The 18,842-nt window shown below is 34.7% G+C and overlaps 1 protein-coding gene across 1 annotated transcript; it reads right to left on the bottom strand.

Annotated features, from left to right (window-relative positions):
- Window positions 1-793: 793 nt before the first annotated feature.
- LOC123216827 (homeobox protein LUMINIDEPENDENS) lies at window positions 794-9,724 on the bottom strand. The gene is made up of 13 exons (XM_044637411.1): window positions 9,376-9,724; window positions 9,122-9,149; window positions 8,638-8,768; window positions 8,004-8,404; window positions 7,823-7,916; window positions 7,636-7,729; window positions 7,005-7,134; window positions 6,880-6,931; window positions 6,759-6,796; window positions 6,578-6,666; window positions 5,247-5,681; window positions 2,380-2,924; window positions 794-2,007 (listed from the first exon to the last, which is right to left on the bottom strand). The coding sequence occupies exons 1-13, from the start codon at window positions 9,547-9,549 to the stop codon at window positions 1,027-1,029; spliced, it is 3,192 nt and encodes a 1,063-aa protein (XP_044493346.1). The 5' UTR covers window positions 9,550-9,724; the 3' UTR covers window positions 794-1,026.
- Window positions 9,725-18,842: the final 9,118 nt, after the last annotated feature.

Raw genomic sequence — 18,842 nt, 5'->3', positions numbered from 1 at the left:
TACAGCGATATTGCTTGCCTGAATGCTTGTATCAAATTAGCGGTAACTGTCTGTCTAATTTAAGAACGCCATGTCCTTATTGATTGTTAACTCATCTTCGTTTGAAACCATTATCTTTGTGTACTAGGATGGCTTTACTTAATCACTATTTATGTCACTCTTTTACGAAGACTCCAAAAAAGGAAAAAAATTTGTCAGAAAATAAAAACTTAATAGGAGAAAAATGAGATTTTTAAAATTTAATCATACATAAAAATTTTTGTTTTTTAAATTTACGAAAAGATAGATAATATTTTATTATTTTTAATATATTATTAATTAAATAATGATTTTATTTTTAAAACTTACTTTTTTTAATATTTTTAATTGCTCATAAGTAAGAATTTGAATTTTCAATACTTAACGAATATCGGTTTGAGTTTGTAACAAACCTTTTGTGAGAATAAGTCTTTTGGCCTACGATTTAAAAGTCCAAGGGGTGGGAACTGCCATTTCTCCAAACCTTGAGTGAGAAATCGTGATTTGCTCTTTAATTACCGAAAATTTCTTTGGGTCCTGGCTTGGACATTTGAATTAAAAGGCCCATGTTTGGTTCTAAAAAATGTTCATTGTATGATCAAATTGTAAGCTTCCAGCCCTCTACCAACCCGAAAACAAAGATTCCTTGAAAAAGCCCATTAATCTGTTGCCCCAGTTGTAAGTTAGAGTTGAAATTTTACCAAACCTAAGCTTTGTTATTATTAAAGAGAGCGCGGCAGCGCGGGAAAGAAGAGTGCGAAGTGAATAAGTTGGATGTCGATCAAGTTTTAAATGTTTTATCAAATTCAATATCAAGCTGAGGTTCTCAACACAACTGCAATGTCTCCCTGATCCGAAACCCACTCCAAGAGTGAAACTTCCACTTAATATCTCTACCCCAAAACCGCCAGCAACCTAAAATGTAAATCCTTTTAAAACACAAGTTAGTCTTATGCCAGGGATTCGGAGGAAGAACCAGTGGGTCACAATTACCAACCCAAAATAAGTTTAACGTCTCCTCCCTCGCCAATTCCTATCCCCATATTTGTTATGGTCCCGAACTTCCTGATACCCAGAAGAATTCCACTGTCTGGACCTTTCAGGTCTATAGCTCAATCCAGAATCTGTAACAGGATCCTGCAAGTTCCTTCTAGACATGTACTCTGGTTGCCTAGTAGGACTATTTTCCGGACTCCATGATTCAAAACCATCGTTCCCTACAAATGCGTTTCCATCCCCAGGCAGCCCTGACAGCAGCTGAGGCTGCCGCACAGGGCCAGCTCCAAATGATGCATTATAATTGTTTTGATTTGCTTGATAATGAGGATTTGAAGCCACCTGCTGACTTGCTCTCCAGGAATCGGATACAGGACCCACATTTCCCATTGGTAGCCTGGAAGTAGAGGTAGGAATGTACTGTGGTGTCACATGCCTATAATCAGACACCAGCGGCTGTTGTGGCTGCTTATGTGATCTTGTTTGTGTAGGCATTAAAGAGGACATCGAATATGAAGTGGTTTGTTTCTCTGAGGCATTTACAGGCATTGCAGCTACTTTCAAATTGTTTATATGTTCAACCCGCATTGAAGGCCCAGCTGCAGCCGATATGTTTGGTAAGCAAGTGTTAGAAATAGGTAGATTTTTCATGGTTAAAGGTATTTCTGAGGTCTGTGCTTGTATGATTGGAGAATTGGAGGGAAGGGTCTGATTTAAAGAAGGATGTAGATTTTCAGGTGATATAGTATTTGTTAGGTGTAATGAAGACCCCATTGTTGCCCCAAGAATCTGTTGGGACAAAGATGGCAAACTTGTTGGCTGTGGCGGTATTCCCATGTTCATAGCTGAAATTCCGGACCTCACCGAATTGTTTGTGGGCAACTTTTCATTCAAGGAGGAGGTGGAAACGGCGTCAGGAGTAGGGTAGGCCACATTGCTCCCAATTGTATTTTGCCGTGTGAAGGGATTCCTAGCTTCTTGTCTCCATCCACTCTGCAGATAACACGAAAGTGCATCAAACACTTGAGATAATCATTACATATCTTAATTGATACAAGTGATAGATTTTCTAAAATCAATAACATCAATTACTTGATTGTTTTAATTATTATATACTAGATTCACAATTAATGGAAAATCAACCTTCTGAATAAGGACAAAGACACATATCCCATCACTCAAAGCAGTTACCATTGTCATACTGAAGGGGCCATCTTAACAGCTACTTTCTTTATTAAGTTTGTTTAATTTAATCTAGTGTTGTTTGGTTTTGGACCCATCTGTGGCAATATGGAAATGAGATGCAAATGCAGCGAATACAAAAGCCCCTATGCAAGAGATTGATTGCAAAATTTGTTCACGCACCGTTCCAGGAATAGGGTTGCTTGATGGAGTTGGGGAGGGGAGAGAAACTTCAACCTTATCCTCCACTTTTCCCCCAGTCCCGTTCAAATTACTGGCCAAAGCAGACCCGCCCGTCTTAATCATATCAAGCAGCCTCACAGTATCTTCACTAGATAAGTTAGCCGCTCGGCCAGAAGTCAATGCAAAAACCAATTCAGGATTTTTAAGCAGTACAGCAAGCAACTCAAGATCAGGTTCAGTAGTGTTCCCATTAACAACCTGCGATTGCATGGGCACCGAAGGAGCAGCAGTATTTACAGTAACACTAACAGTGGCAATTTGTGTATCTCCAATGTCAGCATCAGGAGGCTGTTCGGTTGGGATTTCTGGGGTTAGTGAATCATCATAGTCCATTTCAAGGTCCCAAGGCTCCTTGGGATTAGATGGTATCTCCTGAATTGTGTGATAGATAGTTTCCTTCTCTCGGTGGTTTCTGTTTTTCTGAACTTCAACCTCTTTGCTATTCTCACCAACACCGACTCTCCAAACCTCGTTCATTAGAACTTCTGCAGAAAGGAAAGGGGCATAAAAGGTTCAAATTTGCTGTAAACGTCACTGATAATCAAGGACACTTCATTGATAAAAAGGATTTTAAAATAAAAAAGTGAGCGTTCCACAAATTGGCTCACAGCCTTTTTACAGCATTAAATGTATAAGATGCGGATGCTTGGAATCTCTCACAATCAAAAATATACATCTTTGAAAAGAAATACATATACATGCGCGCACCGGTTCCTAAATCCCTTAGAAGTTCCACATACAGAATCAGACCCCCTCATCTTCCTGGCAAATCCTTAGAAAATGAAATTGGGTTGACGATCAATAAACTCAAGAGTATAACCTCAAAAACATCAATGTCCACACAGATGTGCTGGTCTTCCAGCACAGTCTTCGCATTCTAAGTATTTAAAAACATGTCAACTGCTGTATCCATTCCAGCCTTCTAAATTGTGATGTTTAACTTTTTAAGTGTAAAATGATGACATAAAGGCAAAAGCGATTACATTGATATATTATCATCTCCCTATTCAATTTGCTTATTATGAATTTACAAAACTATAGTTAGTAATATCTTGGGCAGAATTAATTTCATTGAGCAGCATAATTGCAACTTGACTTTACATTTAAAAAACATAAATCCAAACAATTTTTAGCATAAGCAGATAGAGATGCAACAGTCTTTTTATACAAAAACATTACTATATATACACATTTTTCATCACATAATTAATATATTATCATGTGATCAAATGTCATTATATTTTAAATCAAAATTATTCAATCACATAGTAATACATCAATTGTGTAATCAATTATATACTTAAAAATGTGTTCACATAATTTTATTATTTTATACAAACTTGGAGAAGCCAGCACCATGAATTAGTAACACTTAATAATCACTTGAAGCCAGATAAGCTCATATTTTTATGTTAGAAAATTATTGTATCACTTGTTTTCGAACAGGCATTCAAACTCCAACAAATCTAGAAACTTACAATTTTGTGTTCATCCGTACTTTTGTATACTCAAGAATCAAAGATAATTTTGACAAAGGCTTCTTGGGTATTGGGGCAAAGTAAATCAATAAAACTATGTGCAAAATTTTTGCACACAAACAATGACGTATCATATTGTGATTGAATGTTATTTTATATTTAATTTTTAACTATTTAATCATATAGTGACATATTATTGTTTGTGTACAAAAATTGTATGCATAGTATTACTTAAAGTAAATTGGTTCAACTTTTCAAACTCATCTATAAGCTAAGAAAAGCAAATTAGAAAAAATAACCATATGCATGGGGCATAAAAAATGCCCTCTAAATCATTTGAAGGCCAGGGAAAAGCATATATATTTCAAACTTCCTGTTGACAACCCTCTGAAAGCAATGGTGTTATCCCAATAAAGTTTTGCAACATCACACAAGTACCTTGTCTCCCAATAAGGTTTCACATAGACCTCCGAAGTGATAACATATTGAAAATTTTTGACCTAGTAAGAAATATATATTTCCAATCATTAAACAAAATCTGATCACAACAAACTCTTTTTGAAAGTAGCACTCCACAAAGATTATTGAATATGATGGGCCACTACCGACTTTTCTTTAATTGGTAAAAGATAGTGATCAATGAGTCAACAAAAAGACACTTCAAACCAGACCCCCACAACCAAGCCTATACAGCTTTAAACAAATCGCTAATACAGAACATCTCATAGCAAAACAGTAGTCTACACGTTATTAAGTTGACAATCCAAATGCCAAACATTTACTACAAAATGGCACAGGCGTTTCATTGACAGAGGGGATCATTTCAAGAAATCAGTGGTACCAAAGGAAAATTTTAGCAAGAAAAAGAATTGTTAATCGATAAATTTCCAAACAGAGTACACTTAGTAGCATCCTGCATGCTCCAAGTCCATCACATATTTAGACAAATTTGTAACTTAATTCATTTCTCACTATTATTATTTCATAAAAATTCGCATTACCTGTAATGCTTGGAAAAGTATATACAATAGGAATACCCAAGTTTTACACAAAGTAGAAGCTTGTTGCTACGCAATCCTACTCGTATGAGGTAAACAAGAAAATTTAGGTTGGGAGTAGGGTGATCAAGAGAAAAGATTAGCATCTGTGATTGCAGAAGCAATTGAATCTTCATTCCAGAAAGAAAGGAATTACCTCTGAATTCCTCTCAAATACTCAAAAATCAAGGAACTCTTTAAAATGTACTCTTCCTTTCCATAGCATATAATACGCAATATTATCAACAAACAGATAAAGGAACCAACAAAATAACACTAAAAGCAGATGTACCTGGTGGAGCCTGCCACGGGATCTGGACCCTCTTGCACTTTTCCTGCAGAGGCTCCTTAATATCCATTATGTGCTTTGGATCAAGAGGGACTTCCAGCCTACCAGAATCTTTTGAGTGAGGTATTACTTGTTTCATCTGTTCTTCGGTTTTAGGCCGACCATGTACCTTTAATACTGGTGACCCAGAGCTCACAAGAGCATTTGTAGATTTGTTCAGACCTTCAGTGTTCACTTCAGTAATTTCGTTAGATGTAGAAGCAGCTTTTCCATATTTATTCTGCATATACTGAGCTCGCAATTTTGCTTTTTGGATATCATCAGCAGACATTGGACGACCCTGACTCAAAGGAGCTGCTTTTGTAGCCTGTGGGCTTCTGCCCGCCACTTTTTGACCTGGCTGTTCAACAAACTGAGTTTTCCGGCGTTCTCTATTATCTGTTACTAATTAAGGCAATGACATACACACAACCAAAAAAATGGTTCAATAATAGTACTTAAATCATTTAAATCTTATTGATCCACTTTGGCATGGAGGTAGTTCAGAGAACTATAATAGATTGGGAATAAATAGTCAAGTTAATATGTCTGGGAAACTAAACAGAGCATCAGAGATTGCAATGACAGGATAAAAGGAAAAAAACTTTTAAAATCTAGAGCTAAATATTGAAATTTAATAGTTCAGTGATTTTAAACACCAGCACTGCTTAAATCTCTTAAAACACCTTATGTTCCATTCTTGTTAATGTTTTTCACTACGAATACAACCAGCAATTCACATGGACTGTTTTCTAACTTTTGGCATCATTTACTCATTAAAAAAATCAAATTCTTATAAAACCTAAGTGGTATAAATTTCACATTTGGCTTATAATCAAATTCTTAAGAAAATTTAGAATCAGATTCAGCGAAAAACATTCTTAAAGTTTTAAATAGAATTCCAGTTGATTTTGCAAAAAAGAAAATTTTAGTGCAAAGTCATGTGTGCCATTTTACAGATTGATCATGAGCCAACAAGTAACAATAAACTTATATACCCACATTGAGCCCAAAAAAAAAAAAGTTTCAGCAGTTTTGAATACAAATCCATTTGATTTTACAAACAATCAAATTTTATTGCAAAGTCATGTGTGCCATTGTACACACTGGACATGAGACAACAAGTAACAATAAACTGATACACCCAGATTAAGCCCAAAAAAAAGTTCATACTTCTAATAGGCTTCATTCCACCACCAATGAATTTTATATTTCATCTATTTCTGTATTTAAAATTCATAATATTGCCTGCCATATATATATATATATATATATATATATATCCAAAAGGATACGGGATGAAGATACACCAAGGATGTTCTTCCTTGCAGAGTCATCTGAAGATGCTGTCAATAACTTGAGAGTTTGTGGAGATTCCACCTTTCTGAATAAGAAAAACTATGCTTAATACCAAAATTCCCACAAACAATGTAAAGAAAACCAAATAAATGTCACATATAATATTTATTTTCACACCTGAAATTCTCCAAACTTTCAGGAGCAAGAATGGCTTCCTGTAAATCAGAACACCAATTAGCATTCTCAAAACAATAAACCCATTTTTAGTGAAAATAATTTGATTTTGTATCGCACTCACAGTTACATCAGTTTTTGACTGCCAAGATTCATCAGCCATAATTTCACCAATACTGCATACATTCAAGTGCAATGGTAAGAAACTATTTCAAAGAAATAGCAGGTATAAGAAGCAAGAGCACTTGCCTCTGTTTCAGAATTAACTCATTCTGCTCATCAGTAGAAGATTTTGTGCCATTATGTTTTTTCATAGCTTGTCTTCTAGCAAACATTCTGCTCCATTTTGATAACAAATTCCTCGCCCTGTGTGATATGTCTGATCTTCGAATCAGATAAATGAGATTCAAAAATATCCAGCAAAGCTTAAAAGGATAATACCTAAATGACACATATTTCTCATGCAAATGAAATCACACAGAAAAGTACTCAAGTAATATTATTGGCAGAATAATTTTTTAGGATGAAAATTAATGAATAGTTATGATATCAACACCATATTTTACAAATATAAATTAATGACCAACAATAAAAACAGATCTTTCCCCCCTTTTGGTTAAGCTACAAGGCAAGCCAAGATTATTTCTTCTTAAGAGTTTTTAGCATGAAGGAAGGCTCATGCTACAGAGTTATATCTTGAAACCCTACCACTCCCCATTCCAGTAAAATAAAGATTCTCATACACTAATACAAATTTGGAACATCAAATAATGTGTTCAAGTAACTTTAGAGTGAATTGATCCACGTGAAATAGAAGAGCAGACTTGAGAGAGTTTTAAAGTCCATATAGCATAGCACAGGTCTCTAAGCAGAAGCAAACCTGATGCCCTGTAAAAACGCAATCTGTTAACACTTTGCAATATGGCTGACATATGTTCTGGAAGAGCTTTATGTAGAGGCAAGTGAGAAAGAACCTACATGCCAGTTAATCAAAATGTAATTCTTAGCCAAGTTAAAGTGGTAAAGACGTTAAACCATTTATACGAAATCCATAAATAATTATATACCTTAAGGATGACAACAAGAACACTTGTTTGTTCCTCATCGGCTGCTTGAATCAACCATGTTGCTAAAATCATAACACCACCTTTGGTTAAAAACCTGCGACCATACAAGGAATGACACCACAGGTAAGCAAGAAAAAAAAGACTTCATATCTTCAAGTTCATATAGCATATCAGCAAGTACCAAAATAGTACAGAAGAATTTTCTATCTGCAAGATCCACTCCATCAGCTTCACCTGCCCAGAAAATGTTTCTTCTTTCCTCATCAAGCTGAAAACATTCTCAACAAAATGTTTATCTAGGTAATCTATGCCAACTAGAGAATCATCCTGTCCAGAACAAGATGGACCTTCTTCAACAATTGGAGCACCAATAGAATTCAGGGGAATGGGATCACTACTAATGACACTGGTAGGGCCATTAGAATTTAAGGGAACAGGACAGATAGGAATCATAGCATCTGAGCTAATTTGCATCCCATCACCATGTGGATCTTCAAGCACATGAGACCTAATTGCCTTCTCCCTTGACAACCGTACTAGTTTCCTCACTCTAGAACGTTGGCTATTAAAAAAGTCCTTAACCTATATAGATAGCACAAAGATGTAAGAAATGACAATAAATATTTCATTCACTAAAAGATAGGTAAAGAAGAAAAAGTGTAAAAAAGAAACAAGAACAAGAAACAGAAGAGCCATTAATATAAGACATCCCACAGCTTAATCTCAGTAATTTCCAGAATAAGTTAAGAAAGATGCAGAGAAGGGATTTATATTGTGAGCGGTCAAAAATATAGAGATACAGTTTGAAATAAAACCTGTGTAACTGTAACACCGAATTGAGCGCTTATCTCTCGGGATTCCTTCTTGCTTATTGCATCCTTCACTGAGAACACTGTTTGCATGTACTTTACGGCCTTAGGGTTTATCAAATCTCTAGGTCTCTTTCCTGTGACATCAAGGATGAGTAGTCAGCTATCAACCACATCAAAGAAATATAGAATACTTGTGATCTTGAAAAAAGGAAAAAGAGCTACGAGCTGAAAAGCATTCGAATACAGAAATAAATGCAAACAAGCACACAAGGTTTCAGTTCCAAGACTCTCAATCTTCTGGGAGTTTTAATATATCCACTCTGTCTTAAAGGCGGAAAACATTGAGCTGAGGGAGCAAACATGATGCGAATGCCTAATTATCAAAACCGTGGATGTCTACAAAGGGGAAATAACTGCTATTTCCACTTAAGGCTCCAAACATTATCATATGCTTCAGTAATCACGATAATACTGATAGCAAACTTACCGATTTTTATTGACAAGGCACCAGCAGCCTGCATGTACAAAAGAAAAAAATCATCAGTCAATATTATGACTAATTACAACTTATTAATATGGTCTATAAACCCCGCCAGCGAGAAACAATAAGAAATTATTATTCAGTGGCGAGAAAATTCTGTGGTGTGTTTTTTTCCCCCACCGACATTCATTTTCCTAAACTATCTTCTTTCCAAAGCAGCAGCCCAACAAAAAAGTAAACTGAAATATTCAAGAACACACCATTTCTTGCGAGAGAGGATTGACTCCAGTTAATCTGCATTGTGTCACAACGACGTTTTGAAGCTGATCGATCTGGCTGTGGAAAAGCTCTCTCTGTGACTCAAGAAACTTCTCAAACGAGTCCACCGAGCTCCCAATCTCTATCTCCAATGAATTCCCCTTCAACTCCTTCATTATCGAAGTCAAGACTCAATTCACCAAATGAACGAGGAGCACGCATTAGAGAATAAAATAAATAATTAAGAAAAAAAATTGAAAATTGAATTCTGGTTTGATATGTGGTTAGGGTTAGGGCTACGAGAAAGAAAGAAAGGCGCAGACGAGGAGAAGAAATTTTATTTATTAAAATAGCAGTAACGGCCCAGATATGTAAAAGTCCAACTAAAACTATTGAAGCCTACATGCTCTCCGTCACGTTAGATTAATTGCACAAATCTCAAATGCTAAGTATCTCAAACATTTTCTTCAAATTTTCAATTTTCAATTTATAATAATATAAAATTTAAATTTAAGAGTTTTTTTATATAATTTATAAATTCCACTTAATTTGAGACATTTATCAAATAATTATCTGTTTAAAAGACATTTATCATTTTTTTGTTAATATATATTTATAAATCAATTAGTTTATTATATTTCTATCGAAATACTCAAGATTTAAAAATTAAATTTAAAATATTTAAAAAATGTTAATCGTTAAAAGTGTAAGTTAAAAGGAGAAGGGTGACTTTGGTTAAATTGTGTCATGATCTTAACTTTATCGCAAAACTAGAGGTAAATACAAATCAAATCAAGTTTAAATATCGTTTAATTTAAATTTAAATTTAATTTGAATTTCTTGAGCTAATATTAAAGATATTTTAAGTTCAATTCAAATAAAAATAATTTAGTTTGAGTTTGATTCGAATTTATACATTAGATATATGGCTCAAATTTATGGTTTAAATTCTTGATTCATTAATAAAATGACATCATTTAACAATTATTTAATATAATTTGAGTCAAATCACAAACCAACTTTAAATCTAATTCAATCATCTATTCAGTTTGTCAACTAAACCGAATTAAACTCTTTATAGCTTGAGTTCGGTTTGGTTTTAAAACGAGTTAAACTTCTAAATTTGAACATGAATCAAGTTCAAAATAAACAAATTCAAATCTAATTAAATCAAATCAAGTCAGTTTTAAAGTTTAAACTAATTCAATTTAGATCTAACCTTATACAAAACATTAGTGTAATTTTAATTGTGTTGATGACTATTTTAATTTTAATTTTTATTAATATTAAAATTAATATAAAATAGAGATAAAAATCGGTTAAATAAAATTTAAAAAATAAGAAAATTGATGGATTTTAAATCCAGAAGACCATCCAATTTATGATCACTCAGGCTGAATAATCTCGAAAGGTCAGTGACTTTAAAATAAGGGAAATTATTAAAAATGGCCAAAATACCCTCCTATTAAGCAAAAATATCCAAAATCACTATTTTCAAACAAAAATAGACAAATTCACTATTCCTGAGCAAAAATACCTATGACTTTTTTTAAAATACCAAAATTACCCTTCCCTTCATTTATATAAACCTTCTCACTCACTAGAAAGGGTTAAATGAAATTTTATTAAAATTAGGGGGTATTTTGATATTAAATATTATAAAAGTATTATAAATTTCTCAATGAAATTTTAGGAATAGATAATTGAGGGGTCAAATAAAATGTTATTAAAATTTGGGGGGTATTTTGATATATCGACTTGTATTTTTCAGATTTCTGAACAAATTTTCGATTGTTATCATTCTAGGGTTTTTCAACTTTTAGAATTCGAATTTCAATTCCGTTTTTTCGAATTTCACCATTTTACGATATATTGACTCATATTTTTTAGATTTTCGAAGAATTTTTGGATTGTTGTCATTCTAGGGTTTTTCAACTTTTAGAATTCGAATTTCAATTCCGTTTTTTCGAATTTCACCATTTTACGATATATCGACTCGTATTTTTCAGATTTTTGAAGAATTTTTTAATTGTTGTCATTCTAGGGTTTTTCAACTTTTAGAATTCGAATTTCAATTTCGTTTTTTCGAATTTTACTGTTTTACGATATATCAACTCGTATTTTTCAGATTTTTGAAGAATTTTTCGATTGCTGCAACTCTAAGGTTTTTCAACTTTTAGAATTCGAATTTCAATTCCATTTTTTCGAATTCCACCATTTTACGATGTATCAACTCATATTTTTCATATTTTCGAAGAATTTTTCGATTGTTGTCATTCTAGGGTTTTTCAACTTTTAGAATTCGAATTTCAATTCTGTTTTTTCGAATTTCACCGTTTTACGATATATTGACTTGTATTTTTCAGATTTTCGAAGAATTTTTTTATTGTTGTCATTCTAGGGTTTTTCAACTTTTAGAATTTGAATTTCAATTCTGTTTTTTTGAATTTCACCGTTTTACGATATATCGACTTGTATTTTTTAGATTTTCGAAGAATTTTTTGATTGTTGCCATTCTAGGGTTTTTCAACTTTTAGAATTCGAATTTCAATTCCGTTTTTTCGAATTTTACCGTTTTATGATATATCGACTAGTATTTTTCAGATTTTCAAAGAACTTTTTGATTGTTACCATTCTAGGGTATTTCAGCTTTTAGAATTCAAATTTCAGTTCTATTTTTTCAAATTTTACTGTTTTACGATATATCGACTCATACTTTTCAGATTTTCGAAGCATTTTTTTATTGTCGTCATTCTAGGGTTTTCAACTTTTAGAATTCGAATTTCAGTTTTATTTTTTCGAATTTCACTGTTTTACGATATATCGACTCGTACTTTTCAGATTTCTGAAGCATTTTTTTATTGTTGTCATTCTAGGGTTTTCAACTTTTAGAATTCAAATTCCAGTTTCATTTTTTCAAATTTCATCGTTTTATGATATATCAACTCATGCTTAATAGTAACATCACTGAAATCACATATCCATATATAACCACAGATAAAGTATATCATACATATATGCACATACAATAAATATATACATCTAAACATAGAAAGAACGATAAATAAGCAATGAGTCAACTAAATATACATCCGTGAGCTACTCGATACAATGAAAATATAACTGCGCCGCTAAACGTCGACGCATAGAGATAGACGACTCTCAGGAAAAATCGTAGCTCCATGACAACGCCAAACACTCAAAAAATCGTAACATAAACACGCCACAGTCACCGGAGCCCAATCTCTGCTGAGGGACATGCGTCGCTCGATGCAAAGTGAAGGAATCACGTCATGGAGGCCTCCCCGAAGTTACCCAAAAACTCGTCACCTCTAATAATGCGGGAATGAATATCATATACGGTCGCATGCGCTGCTCAAGAGTCCTTATATTCCCCGAATATGATACCTCCGAATCGTATACCGTAATCGATCACTCATGAAAATCTATAACTCCAACGACCCAATGTGCGTTCTCGAAGTTTATAGGGATGAAAACCTATAAACAGTGACACATTTTAGTTAATTATCGTTGTCGTTAACCAATTGAATGTAATAGAAATATATATATATATATATATATATATATATATATATATATACTATACCTGATCGACCATCCCCCATGGTTTGTACAGTAATCCCGGGGTGTACGCTGCATCAACCATCCTCGTGAAGAGCCCCAAAAACTCAAACTTGTCAATCGGTGTGGTCTGCCAACTCTTTCAAGTCATCTCAATATGGCCTCCAAAGAATGTGTAGGCAGTTGTCCAACGCTGTGAGACAGTCGACTGGCGATCGGCCTGATGCCGACGTAATAAAGCCAAAAAGGAATCCACATGCTAAAATGGTATAAACAAGTTCACGTGTTAGTTATTAATAAATATATAAAGTTTTTTACCAAATTATATAGTATAGACAACTCACATCGTCGGTCAACCACTCGCGCAACTTTACTACAAGCCTCTAAAAGCTGTCCTTCGACTTTGATCCTATGAAGTAGACATCATGTATGTCAGAAGCCGCAGCTCTGGTATACCATGTGAGGAAAGATTCCTCACGCTGTGACGCAGAGGATGGAATCGTCGTGAGTTACTGTTTTGCCCTCCCTCTGAGTGGATTTGTATACGGGGTGCGAACCAGCGGACCCTTTCGAACGATCCGACCACGTGCTGTACGAAACAACTACATGATACAAAAAACTATTAATTCATTATTTCATTCTGTAAAATCATACACATTATTCGATTTATGTTACCTTCTCCATGTATGCGGGAAGAGGTTTGGCTGGAGAATCTTGAATCACGGTCAAGTCCACATCGCGTGCTTCCTCGACAAATTGCGTAATTATATATAAAAACATCTTAGTGACATATATTTGTCAATTATATTTATTTACTAATTATAATTGACAAACCTCAATGTGGACGGTCTCAAAAACATCCTCCTGGAAGTCCTCCTCTTGTGAACTAATATCCACAAGCTTTTTGGTTGAACTCCGGATATCAGTAAGTAACCATAGTCGCTCATCCTAAAAAAGAGACAAAACTTCATTAAAAAAATATAATATTAAAGACCAATTGATCAATGATATTTCTTAAATCCCTATAACCTGGACTTCCAGGGAAGGTGTTCGGGGAGAACCCTCGATTGATAATATATCAATACCGATTCCTTATATACATGAAAATGACAAAATGGTAAATGATATTTCATATAAAATATAATATCATATCTAAAAGTCGATATAATGTATAATAATTATCATACCTCATGTGGAGGATCTAAATAACCTATATGAGATCCGACCGGATGACCCTCATGAGGAAGACCCTAGACGAATATATATTCCTTATATTAATCGATAACCGAAAAAAATACAAAATAAAGTTTCATTGATAAGTGACATACCTCAGCTCGGATAGGTAATGCAACAGAAGGGCTAACCGATGCGTCCTCCTGGCGACTACCTTAAGATAATAGTAATAATAACTTAATTAGTGACATTTCATAAATAACAATACTATAATATAATAATGAAATTTAACAATAAATATAAATTTGAAATGTCATACGAACCTCGTGTGAGTGATGAGATGGTATTGCGGTATCAATGGGGGACGTCGGTCGGATATCATCGTCTCTCTCCTATACGAATGTAATAATAGTTGTCAGAATAATAACACTATAGACATTTTTTATAAGTAATAAATTAAAAGTGATTTTACAACCTGAGCGACGGGGTTGGATATATACGCGTGACGATGTCCTCCAAACGAGTTATACGATCCTCTAATCGAGTCATCTGGGAAGAGATATCGTCACGTAATCGAGACATCTGGGAAGAGATATCGTCACGAAAACTTGATATTTCACGTAAAATCGTAACACCCCAGTGCACTAATGTAGCATCTAATGTAGAAATATTAGATGCTACGAATGGGGGACACTGCTCGGTGGCATGATGGGTAGTGCGATCCTCCACTCTAAGATGGTCCTCCACTCTAGGATAGTCCTCCACTCCAGGATAGTCCTCCACTCCAGGATGGTCTGTCGTTCGTGAGATCTGAACTACAGGGGAACATATAGGCTGCTCCGTAACAGGAGGCTGAATAGGTTCCTCATGTGACTCAGAAGACTGGACGGGTACAGTTGAAGTCCTGATGCTGGAGATGTCCCGTCTCTAGTCACGGTCGGAATCGAAGAAGATGAGGAGGAATCAGCATCGGGTAAACCGGTGTACTCACAAATCTCATCGTACCAGGGTAAACCCTCCTCGATCGATGATGGACGAAGAGAGAATGTGATATCCACCTAATGATGAAGATATATAAGTCAAAATAATTGTAACATATAATGAATTAATCAACTTATTAATTAACTTGTACATACCGGATCACTAGTGAAAATACGACCTATATGAGTCCAACTAGGGACGTCTCGCGTACGCCACCTAAACATACGTAGGGACGAATAGGGATCAACGAGGTCAATCCAATCGTGTAATGTGTCCAGAGTCTCATAAATCCAATACTGTAATATAATCATTTACGATTTAAATAAATCATTTGACATTTTTTTCAAATTAATATATATAATCAATAAATTAAAACTAACCTAAAAGGTGAAAGGAAATCCGTAGAGGTCGTATCTATGCATCTCAGGCATCCGTCCGGAGCATACTCTGTCACTCGCCTGTGACATAGACTCGTATGTCATCTGCCACACGGGAACACCCCAGGGATAGGAATTAAACTCATCCAAATGATCGACCAACTGTAAATACTCTAAAGACACCTTCTTTCGTCGATCATTCCCTAACAAAACCATGTGAAGAACATACAATAAGGCCATCTTGACTGCATCAATATCGTCATCCCCTCACGGTCTCGACAAGAAAACACGCTCTAGATCATGATACTGCACCTTCGGACAACCTCGAAAGTATGTATCTCTGATCTTATGACTGGAGGAACGAGGAATATATGAAGAAATATCAATGCGTCGACTAAACGAAAGACCCGTCACCAAAGCAAACTCAAACGGGCTAAAATGAACATCAATCCCGCTAATCCAAAACCAAAACTTATCTCTGGCAGAGAATCGATGTAGCTGTCGTAGTATAAATGAATGAACTAATATACCAGAGAATTTGGTCTCGGGTGAACGAAGAAGATATCCGAAACATGTCCTCTCAAATAATCGTAGCTGCTCCGGGGTCAGTGTAGACATAATCCTAGATAATGTTGTACATTGTGCACGACATATCAAATCTATCCAAAAGTGTCTAGACCCATCGAGGATTCGTAGCTCTCTTTCAACACATCTTCTTTTGCGAGAAATATCCTACAAAAATTTACAAAATTCGTTAGCCATTCATAAATAGCAAATATATAAACAAATGTCTTCATGGAAAAATCATAAAAAGAAAAAAAATACAAAACAATAAAATAGGTGATTGAAAAATTTTAAAAATAAGATTTCAAGATTGTAAAACGGTGAAATTAAAAAAAAAGGAACTGAAATTCGAAATCTAAAAGTTGAAAAATCCTAGAATGGCAACAAACGAGAAATTCTTCAAAAATCTGAAAAGTACGAGTCGATATATCGTAAAACAGTGAAATTCAAAAAAACGAAACTGAAATTCGAATTCTAAAGGTTGAAAAACCCTAGAATGATAACAATCGAGAAATTCTTCAGAAATCTAAAAAATACGAGTCGATATATCGTAAAACGATAAAATTCAAAAAAACGAAATTGAAATTCGAATTCTAAAGATTAAAAAACCCTAGAATGGTAACAATCAGAAAATTCTTCGGAAATATGAAAAATACGAGTCGATATAGGCCAAACGACTATTTCCCACCCAAGGTTTAGCGTTTTCTCAAATGTCCCCACTTTAACTATGGAAACACCAAACACCCACCCATGGCCGGTTAGATTTAACTAAACCCTAACGGTGTTAAGGGTAAAATCATCATTTTTGCTATAATATTAAAAATAAACTAAAATGGAAATACTTTTGCCCCCCTAAACTTTAAAAACTAACATTTTTGCCCAGCCTAAGTTTTAAAAAACCGCAGTTTCACCCTAGGGTTTGGTTTTGAAATCTCCGACGACCTCTCCGGCTCCGTTGCCGATGGCCTCTCCCTCCCGAAGCAACCTCTCCTTTCGGCGATCTCTTTCCTCCCATTTGGAGGTTCGATCGACGCCCGGAGAGCCGTGGGAGACGAAGTTCTTCGTCTTCCCAGACGAAGACGAAGCCGTCGTCTTCGTCTCCCACGGTGTCTCCGGGAGCCGATCGGACCTCCAAATAGGAGGAAAGATATCACCGGAAGGAGAGGTTGCTTCAGGAGGGAGAGGTCGTCGGCAACGGAGCCGGAGAGGTCGTCGGAGATTTCAAAACCAAACCCTAAGGTGAAATTGCGGTTTTTTAAAACTTAGGCTGGGAAAAAATGTTAGTTTTTAAAGTTTAGAGGGGCAAAAAGAGATAAAATGTTTAGGCGTTAGGGTTTAGTTAAATCTAACCGCCCATGAGTGGGTGTTTGGTGTTTCCATAGTTAAAGGGGAGACATTTGAGAAAACGCTAAACCTTGGGTGGGAAATAGTCGTTTGGCCGTCGATATATCGTAAAATGGTAAAATACGAAAAAACGGAACTGAAATTCGAATTCTAAAGGTGGAAAAACCCTAGAATGGCAACAATCGAGAAATTTTTCAGAAATATGAAAAATATGAATCGATATATCATAAAACAATAAAATTCAAAAAAATAGAACTGAAATTCAAATTCTAAAGGTTGAAAAACCCTAGAATGACAACAATCGAGAAATTCTTCAGAAATCTGAAAAATACGAGTTGATATATCGTAAAACGGTGAAATTCTAAAAAACGAAACTGAAATTTGAATTCTAAAGATTGAAAAACCCTAGAATGACAACAATCGAGAAATTCTTCAGAAATCTGAAAAATACGAATCGATATATCGTAAAATGGTGAAATTCAAAAAAACAGAATTGAAATTCGAATTCTAAAGGTTGAAAAACCCTAGAATGGCAACAATCGGGAAATTCTTCAGAAATCTGAAAAATACGAGTCGATATATCGTAAAACGGTAAAATTTTAAAAAAACGGAACTGAAATTCGAATTCTAAAGATTGAAAAACCCTAGAATTACAACAATCGAGAAATTCTTCAAAAATCTGAAAAATACGAGTCGATATATCGTAAAAATTCGAAAAAACGGAACTGAAATTCGAATTCTAAAGGTTGAAAAACCCTAGAATGGCAACAATCGAGAAATTTTTTGGAAATCTGACAAATACGAGTCAATATATCGTAAAACGGTGAAATTCAAAAAAACAGAATTGAAATTCGAATTTCAAAGGTTGAAAAACCCTATAACAGCAATAATCGAAAAATTCTTCGAAAATCTAAAAAGTACGAATCGATTATCGTAAAACAGTGAAATTCGAAAAAACAGAACTGAAATTCAAATTCTAAAAGTTGAAATACCTTAGAATGGTAATAATCGAAAAAATTTTCGGAAATTTTAAAAATACGAGGTCATTACATTATAAAATGTGTCCAAGAGGCACAAAAATTGAGAAACTTAATCTAAAATTCTAAAACTACTATTGAAAAATCTTAAAACAGAAAAAACGGATATAAAATTCGAAAACTACGCGTCAAGAAACCATGGATGTGAAAATTATCAATTTACCCCCTGAGAAAATGTCAATTACAAACAAGTCCAATATTTATCACTTGCCTCTCAGTAATTCTCGAAGTTTTTACCGCCCCTGTAGTTTCAAAATTGTTAATTTCCCCCCCAATCCACTGTGACATGGCAAATTTCAGAAACGCCTATAGTGGACTGAGAATAACAACCGTATCCCTAATATTTTTAAAAAGCCACTTAACCCCCCTAACCACTGTCACAGTGGGCTGTTCATCTTTACAGTGGAAAAC

Source organism: Mangifera indica, chromosome 5 (assembly GCF_011075055.1).
Source record: "Mangifera indica cultivar Alphonso chromosome 5, CATAS_Mindica_2.1, whole genome shotgun sequence".
NCBI lineage: Eukaryota > Viridiplantae > Streptophyta > Magnoliopsida > Sapindales > Anacardiaceae > Mangifera > Mangifera indica.
The sequence above is the reverse complement of the archived record's forward strand: the minus strand, read 5'-3'. Positions and strand labels throughout refer to the sequence as shown.

Bases quoted from the DNA above. Each gene is read 5' to 3' on its own strand.
- LOC123216827 (XM_044637411.1), bottom strand. From the start codon at position 9,549: ATGAAGGAGTTGAAGGGGAATTCATTGGAGATAGAGATTGGGAGCTCG. The intron at 7,917-8,003 runs GTACTTGCTGAT...GTATGGTCGCAG, and splicing joins AATTCTTCTGTACTATTTTG to GTTTTTAACCAAAGGTGGTG. The intron at 2,008-2,379 runs GTGCGTGAACAA...TGTTATCTGCAG, and splicing joins GCAACCCTATTCCTGGAACG to AGTGGATGGAGACAAGAAGC.